The sequence below is a fragment of the Tupaia chinensis genome, unplaced genomic scaffold (assembly GCF_000334495.1).
Source record: "Tupaia chinensis unplaced genomic scaffold, TupChi_1.0 Scaffold000451_2, whole genome shotgun sequence".
Classification (NCBI taxonomy): domain Eukaryota; kingdom Metazoa; phylum Chordata; class Mammalia; order Scandentia; family Tupaiidae; genus Tupaia; species Tupaia belangeri.
In genome coordinates, this window is record NW_006159958.1 from 2,990,781 (window position 1) to 2,999,579 (window position 8,799).

Below are 8,799 nucleotides of genomic sequence, written 5' to 3' on the forward strand. Positions count from 1 at the left end.
TGAACACCACACTGTGTTCTAGGTGCTGCAGGACTGCAGAAGGGCAAGTGAGAGACCAGATCCCTTTCCTGAGGGCGTCTGAAATAATAACCGTAGTAACTAAGTGGGCACAGTACACATGAGGGGGTGCTGAGCCCCTGAGGGGGTGTGGAGAGCTGCTGGGGAGGACAGTTTAAATCAGGAGACAGAAGGGGGTTGCTGATGGCGACCAGCAGGTGGCGTGGTGGTTAAGGCGCTGGACACTCCCACATGGCCGACCAGGGTTCGAGTAATCTGGTGACTTGCTTTCTCACTTCCTTCCTCTGTCACTCTCACCCTCTGTCTCTCTCTGGTCAAATTAAAAAATAAATGAATGAATAAATAAAATAAATATATATTTTTTTAAAAAAGGAAGTTGCTGATATCTGCTCAAAGGTGTCATGGTCACAGACTGGAGAGAGAGAGAGCACGGCCGGGGTGGACACCTAGGGGCAGGAGCATCTCCAGGTGTTCTAGAAGCAGGAAGGGAGAGCTCAGCCCCACAGACTCTCGGACAGCAGACGTCCCTGGGAGAGCCTCTGGGAGAGCCCCCCACCAGGTCTCTGACTCTCTCATCTCTCCTTCTCTGAGGGGGTTTCCTCTCTCCTGTCCTTTTTTTAAAATTGTGATAAAATGCATATAATACAAAATTAGCCATTAATGGGAACCAGCAGTTAGCATAATGGCTATATCGCTGGACTCCCATGTAGTCGACCGCGGTTTGCATCCCGGACCCGGTGGCTTAAAACTCACGCCGGGCGCGTGTGCGTGCGTGCCCAAGATCCTGAGAGCAGAATGGAGGAGAAGGGATTGCGGCGTGGCCATCACCCCTGGGGGGTGATTTCTCGCTTTCTGTCTCTGTGTCTCTCTGTCTGGCAAGCGCATGCGCCCTATAGCAAAAACCTCTCCAAAAAAATAAAATTAGCCATTAACCATTTTTTTAAAATTATTTAATTTTATTGATTGATTCATCTATTTTAATTTGACCAGAGAGAGAGAGAGAGAGAAAGTGAAAAAGCAAGCCACCAGGTCTGGGACTCGAACCCTGGTCAGCCATGTGGGAGTGTCCAGCACCTTAGCCACCATGCCACCTGCTGGTCCCGCTGTTAACCATGTTAAAGTATCTGATCCAGTGGCATTCAGTCCGTTCGCAGGGCGGTGCCACCATCCCTTCCACCCTGTTCCCAGTCATTGTCGTCACCCCACCAGGAAGCCCTCTTCCCTAACCCCCCACCCCCACCCCGCCCTGCTAATCGCCAGCCATGTTCTGTCCCTGGACGTGCCCGTTCTGGGTGTTAAACATGAATGGCATTGTACAACATGTGACCTGACCCTCTGTCCCACCTGTTCCACTTTACATGACATTTCCGAGGTGTGTCCGCACCGAGCGCGCCCGGGGACCTCGGGCTGAGCGTTACTCCAGGGTGTGGGTACACCACCCCTTGTGCATCTGCTCATTCGTTTATGGACGTTTGAGTCGTCTACACGTTTTGGCTCTGCGAATCATGTTGGTATAGACGTTTACCTGCAGCATTCTCAGTGATTTGAGATATATACCCAGGAGTGGAATTGCTGGGTTATATGACAATCTCTGTTTAGCTCTCTGAAGAATATCAAAGGCTTTTTCTTTTCTTTTTTCTTTCTTCGGCTTTTGCCATAGGGTGTGCATGCTCGCTGGAGAGAGACAGAGAGGGAAATTGAGAAATCACTCCCCAGGGGATATGGCCATTCTGCAATCCCTCCTCCGTTTTCCTCTTGGAATTTTGGGCATGCACACACACACACACCCCTGACGTGTTTTCCAAGCCACTAGGCTCAGGACTCGAACTGCGCCGTCAGCCACATGGGGTCCAGCTGCCTTTGCCTCTGTGCTACCTGCCGGCCCCTCAGAGTCTTGTTCTTTCTTTTCTTTCTTTCTTTCTTTAGTAGATTTTACTGTGGAGTGCATACACTTGCTAGAAAGGCAGAGAAAAGGCAAGAAATCACAGCCCCCACCTCCAGGGTCATGACCACACCACAATCTCTCCTCCATTCTCCTCTTGGGATTTTTGGGCACGTGTGCACACCCACCCAGCATGAATTCTAAGTAGCCAGGTCTGAGACTCAAACCATGGTTGGCTACGTGAGAGTTCAGTGACATAACCATTACACCATCTGCTGGTCTCTGGGCCAGTTTTTTTTTGCTATGGGCCGCGTGCGCTCACCAGAAAGAGAGAGAGACAGAAAGCAAGAAATCACCCCCCAGGGAGGATGGCCATGCTACAATCCCTTCTCCTCCATTCTCCTCTCGGGATCTTGGGCACGCACGTACATGCGCCTGGTGTGAGTTTAAGCCGCCGGGTCTGGGACTCGAACCGTGGTCGACTACATGGGAGTCCAGCGACATAGCCATTACGCTAACTGCTGGTCCCCTTTCTTTTTTTTAAAATATGTATATCACAGACATCCATTAGCTTTCTTTTTTTAAAAAAGAATTATTTAATTATTCATTATTCATTCACACATTTTAATTTTACGAGAGAGAGAGAGAGAGAGACTATGAGAAAGGAAGTCAGCAGGTCCAGATCTTGAACCATGGTTGGCCATGTGGGAGTGTCCAGCGCCTTAACCACCACACCTGTAGTTTCTCTTTTTTTTTTTTTTTTAAGGATTATTTTATTGGGGACCGGCAGGTAGTGTGGTGGTTAAGGATGCTGGACTCCCACATGATCAACTGAGGTTCAAGTCTTAGACCTGGCGGCTTGCTCGCTCGCTCTCGCTCTCTCTCTCTTTCTCTCTTTCTCACTTTTTTCTCTTGCTTTTCCTGTCTCTCACTCACTATATCCCTCTGGCCCAATTAAAATAAGTAAATAAATAAAGTTAAATAAAATATGATTTAAAACTGGCCCTGCCAGTTTTTGTTTTTGTTTTTTTGAGAGGCTTTTGCTATAGGGTATGTGTGCTCCCCAGGGAGAGACAGAGAGAGACAGACAGCAAGAAATCACCCCCCAGGGGGGATAGCCACGCTGCAATCCCTTCTCCTCCATTCTCCTCTCGGGATCTTGGGCACGCACGTACATGCGCCTGGTGTGAGTTTAAGCCGCCGGGTCTGGGACTCGAACCGTGGTCGACTACATGGGAGTCCAGCGACATAGCCATTACGCCAACTGCTGGTCCTACCAATTTTTTTAATAAAGCAAAATTTACAGAATTTTTTTCAGAACTTCTTAGTTTTTAAAACTTTTTTTAGAGGGGCTGGCAGGCGACACGATGGTTAAGAGCTCTGGACTCCCACATGGCTGACTGTGGTTTGAGTCCCAGACCTGGCAGCTTGCTTTCTCTCTCTCTCTCTGTCCCTCTAAATAAGTAAATAGACAAACAAACAAAGTTAAATAATTCTTTTACTCCCCCCCTTTTTTTTAGAGGTTTTTGTCTCAAGGCACATGCGCTTGCTGGACAGAGATAGTGAGAAGGAAAGTGAGAAATCTCCCCCCCTAGGGGATAGCCATGCTGCAATCCCTTCTCCATTCTCTTCCCAGGATCTTGGGCACACACAGATGCCAGGCGTGAGTTTGAGGCCACTTGGTCCGGGACTTGAACCGCAGTTGGCCACATGGGAGTGCAGCAACGTAACTGTCCCCCATCTGCTGGCCCCTTTTCAGAACTTTATAGCAGAGAACTTCACCTTCTTTTGTCTGTTAAATGTTTCTTCCCTTTGCCCTCCAAGGGCTTTCCTTGGATCAATAGATCGTTACTTTTCTGTCTCGCTTTGCTTCCCCTTCCACCTTGCAGGAACTCACCCAGAGCATGCGGTGGGTCCCTAAGGAGGTTGCAGCCAGGGTCCTCCCTGAGAGCACCTCTTCACTGGAGCTCCAAGGGGCCCCCCTGAGATCAGGCAGAGGAAGGCGGAGGCCTGTGGAGCTGTGTGTGCAGAAATGACATCAGCCCCATGTCTGCCATTGCGTTCCCTCGAGGGCTGACGGGGCAGAGGCCCTACCACCCAGCTGAGATGGGGAAGCTCGCAGACCAGGCCCTCGGTGGGCATTGGCAGCAGGCTGTGGCAGGCCGTCCACCTTCACACAGGGGTTTGTTCATTAGCACTGGCTTAGGGCATGTTCCCAGAGCAGTGGGCCTCACGTGGAGGCCCGCTGACACAGACTGACAGCTGGGCCGCTTCCCAGAGTGTCCAGTCCAGGAGATCTGGGGTCGGGGCTGACAATCTGCGTTTCTGACACCTCCTCAAGGGGTGTGGCTGCTGCTGGTCTGGGCACCCCACTTGGAGAGCTGCAGCCCTGGAAGCAGAGCCCGAGGTGGGGCTCCAGGGGCTGGTGCTTTCAGGTGAGACCTGTAAGAAGGACGGTGGGCAGGAGAGGGCAGAGGGAGGAGCTGGGCCAGACGTTGGCAGTGTGGTCTGGGGTGGGCACTTCCTCCCACAGGCGCCCTGGCTTGTGGACGTGGCCATGGGGTTGCCCTGCTCAGGCCCTGGTTTGTCATCAAGGTTCAGGCTCTCCCGGGATGGCGCAGGAGAACGGCACAGGTGGGACTGTGGGTGAACCCCCCACAAAAGGGGGTCACCAGCTTGTGCCGGGAGCTCCGCCTTTGTGCCAGGCACTGCCCTCAGCCTCATCTGGACAGCAGTGAATAAGCTCAGGACTGCCCTGGGGGCTGCCATCTTTCCTGGGGAGACAGGCACCGACTAGCCTCAGGTGGACGGTGCTGTGTGGGACGAGGCAGAGGCAGGGGCTCCGGGGCCCAGGTTTCCAGGGCTGAGTTTTCATCAAGGAGGCAGAGGTGCTGAGAAGTCAGGGCTGTGCTCAGGTTCACAGCGCCCACACAGCCCGGAGTCAGACCAGCGCGACTCCGTCTCTGAGCAGGACTTCCAAACCTCACCCCTGCCCCAGGCCCACCCAGCCTGTCCCAGGGCCCTTGTCTGGGGCGAGGTTGTCAGAGCCTGACGTATCCAGTAGTCCCACTGCAGCCTGCTGCGTGTCCCAGATAGAGTATCTGTCATGCCGTGCAGCCCTTTGAAAACCCTGGGAGGTGCCCTTTTACCCCTGGCTGCGTGCCAGCTGGTGCCTCTCCGGGTGCTGGCAGGCATGCCCTGTGCTCTCCCGTGCCTCCACCCTCCACCCATCCCTGCTCCTCCTCTGACCGCACAGCCTGCCTGGCCAAGCCCCTTCTCTCTCATCCCCAAACCCACGGTGCAGCCAGCCTTGATTTCCACCGTGGCCACCAGGCTGTCCCAGAGCTGCTCTGGCCAACCCGGGAGGCACCAGCCACTTCCGGCCTGAGCCCTGGAAATTTGGCTAGTGGGACAAGAAGAAATCTCGCTTTGTGAGAATGTCCATTCCTCGTAGGCAACTACACCTGGCTGGTGTCCCCGGGGGGACAGTGCAGGTTGAGCATCAGTAGACCGCATGCCTGCCTTGAACAGAACTGTTGTTGGGAGGAAGCCCCATGTCCAGCCTCGGCTGTCCGCGTCCTGCCCTGTCTGCAGTGACTCTGCTCCCAGCCCTTGGAGTGGAGGCTGCACGGCTTCCCTCTGGGGCGGGTCGCCTTGGCCGAGTCCCTTACGCTTCCGGGGTCTTCATGCCCTGCCATGTAAAACCCGGTGACTGGCTTCATCGTTCTCTAGTGTGCTGTGGATGGTGGGGTGCATGTGGAAAGCAAAGGGGCAGGGGCGGTCTGTGGTCAGAAGGTGTGGATGGGACCAGCAGTTGGCGTAACGGCTATGTCGCTGGACTCCCACATAGTTGACCACAGTTCGAGTCCCGGACCCGGTGGCTTAAACTCACGCCGGGCGCGTGTGCGTGCGTGCCCAAGATCCCGAGAGGAGAATGGAGGAGAAGGGATTGCGGCATGGCCATCCCCCCTGGGGGTTGATTTCTTGCTTTCTGTCTCTCTGTCTCTCTCTCTCTGTCTGGCGAGTGCACGCGCCCTGTAGCAAAAACCTCTCCAAAAAAAGAAAAAAAAGAAGGTGTGGAGAGCGCTGTTGAGGCCAGGGGAGAAGACCGTTGGCTGCAGGACTTCCCCATGCTGGGGTGTGCTGTGAATCTCCCAAGGGCCCCTTCTTTGCCCACGGACCTCTTTCTTAAAGCACTGGACTCCCACATGGCCAATTGCGATTCGAGTCTGTTTTTTTTTTTTTATAAAGAATTATTATTTAATTTAACTTTATTATTATATGTTTTAATTTGTTTTGACCAGAGAAAGAGACAGAGAGAGAAAGTGAAAGCAAACTACCAGGTCCGAGACTCGAACTGCGGTCAGCCGTGTGGCAGTCCTGCGTCTTTAACTACCCTGCCACCTGTCGGCCTCTTGAGTCCTTTTCTTGATGGGATCCTGTGACACGCCAGTTGCTAGGACACAGAGAAGTGTGTGTCATACTGGCCCCCTCAGGAGGCTGGGGCATGGTGTCATTTTCTTCCGTCTCTGTCCCCTGCCACCTTGCCTAATGAGGCCAGGAGGGTGGCAGTGACTTCATGTATGCAGTGGTTCTTTTGGGTGCTGTCACTGCTTCATGGGACACGCATTCCGTGCCTAGCACATGCCAGGTCTGTGCTGGAAAGTGGGGTTAATATGGTGAACAGGGGGCCCCAGGACCTTGGGCAGTGGCTTCCCTTCTCAGTCGTCCCCACATGCACACACACAGGCACGCATGTACACACAGGTGTGTGCACACATACACGGAAGCACACACCTGTCCTGTGCCCTCATGGGCACACCTGCCTGCTCCTTCCAGAAACCCTCTCTCCTCTTGTGTCCCTGAGAGCATTGCCCTTGGGTCTGCTCGCCTCTCCCTGTCCCGGGCAGCCCTCTGTCTCCCAGTGGGCTCCACCCCTGGCCTTGTCCTGGCGTGCTGGAGTCCCAAGGTCCCCACGGAGTTTCTCCTGGTGTCCAGCCTGGGCTTCTGAGTTATTGTCAGCTCCACTTGGCTGCCCTAGGGCACGGCAGCCCGCTGAGGTCAGCCCCATCTTCCCTGCACCTGCCCCAGGCTGCTGTCCCCAGGTGTTGGCACTGTCACCCTCACAGGCCCCAGGCCTGACACCTGAGCCTTGTCCTGGACCCTTCCCTCCAGTCCCAACTCCTGGGCTGTGTGTTCACACCTTCCCTTCTCATCCCTCTGTCCCCCCCCCATTATCTCTGGCTTCCCCCCGGGGCTGCTGCTTTTACACCACCCACCCCACCGGTTCTGTTTGTCTCCTACTGCTCTGACAACCTGGTGAGCCTGCGCTAGGAAACCTAGCCCCGTGGGAGCTGCCTGTCCTCCACACACAGCCTCTTCACCATGGACTCGCTTCTCTGCCTGCATTGCCGTTCACCGCGACCCCTGCGTCTGGGTCACTCCTGTTCATTCTTTGCTTCTTGCGCCTCACTCTGGAAGCCTCTGACCCCCCCACAGCCCCGTCCTGTGCACGTGCAGTCCCCGGTCCAGCACGTGTCACACTGCACGTGCGCACCCATGGGCTGGCCTGCCTCCCTGCCAGGCTGCGAGTCCTGGGGTGAGGACGAGCAAGGCCTGGGGAACCCAGCAGGCATTTCCTACCTGTTTACAAAGCAGGTGCGTTGTACCTCTGGGCCCTTCTGGGCTCTCCCTGGGACAATGAGGGGCAGAGAGGATGGCCCTGGTCCATTCGCAGCCAGGCGGGAGATGTCTCAGGGACTGGAGGTCACAGGGCACTCTGTCCTGCTCCTGGTGCAAAACGACTTTTGGGTGTCCTAGAGCCTCATGCCTCAGCAAGTGACAAGGACAGGAAGCCCCTTTCACGGGCTCGAGATCTAGTGGGTGAAGAGGCCGCAGGGTGCAGAGGAGGAGGCTCCGTGACAGGCTGCGTAGCCTTGGAAGGACCCTCCCTTCCCCAGGGCCTCAGTGTCCTTTTTACCCAGTGGGTGGGCAGGACCGGTTCCCCAGAGCCACCCTCGTCTGCAGAACTGTGACTGGGAGCCCTTGTTCTGGGCAGTGCTTACTCTGGCCACCAGAGGGCGGCCAAGGGCTTCAGCGCGCCGAGGAACCTGGGCCCGCAGCGAGTTCAGCGTTGCCCCGTGTAAACCCCAGAGCCTGGTGGGGCCGCTGCTGTCACTAATTACAGAGGAACGTGCTTGGCCAGGGAGTTCACCCAGGGGCACTGAGAAGGGTGTCTGATCGCCAACCCCTGGCCCTTGTCTCTTTTCACAGTGGTCCTTTGCTGTCGCCACCATCACAGAGATCCCCCCTGTCATCTTCCTCCCCAACTTCCTGGTGCAGAGGAAGGTCCTGAGACCCCTTCGGACCCAGACGGGAGGAACCATCATGGTAGGTGGGCAGGGGGCGGGGCGGCTGCTGGGGCCCCCACCCCTGGGCTCTCTTCCCACCTGGAACGTCCTTCCTCCACTTAGGAGCTGAACCAAATCCCCACAACAATGACCCTTTCTCCAAAAGCCTTTCCCAATTTGGGAGATTAGAATTCTTGGTTCCTTCCCCTCTGACCTAGTGCAGTTACCGTAATTGCTGGTATATAAGGGGACACCTAAAACCCTGGCTGGGCGCACCCGATGTACCCTGGGAACCAGAAGGAAGCCCTGTGCCTGCAGTGAGGGTTGCTCTTCCCCTCTCCCCCAGCACGGTGTGCAGATAAACTCTTAGCAAAATTTGGAGCCACATCCTGGTGCATTCTCAGCCAGGTGGGAGGTGGCGCCCTGGGAAAGATTCACACTGAAATGCATGACCCCCATGTAACCCCACACTGGATCAGCACCTACTAATCCCCTGTGATTTTCTTTACAGTTTTGCAAATGGGTACTTTTTCTTTTCTCCCCCCTCCC

At 55.1% G+C, this 8,799-nt stretch overlaps 1 protein-coding gene across 6 annotated transcripts in view; it reads left to right on the forward strand.

Annotated features, from left to right (window-relative positions):
• HDAC11 (histone deacetylase 11) overlaps window positions 1-8,799 on the forward strand; it is a 28,138-nt gene that overhangs the window by 9,108 nt on the left and 10,231 nt on the right. For all 6 annotated transcript variants that reach the window (XR_335558.3, XR_335559.3, XM_027774543.1 and 3 more), the window contains exon 4: window positions 8,174-8,290. Coding sequence is in view for 4 of the 6 variants with exons in the window: in XM_027774543.1 (XP_027630344.1) it covers window positions 8,174-8,290 (117 nt within the window). In the remaining 2 variants the exon portion in view is untranslated. The remainder of the gene's footprint in view (window positions 1-8,173; window positions 8,291-8,799) is intronic.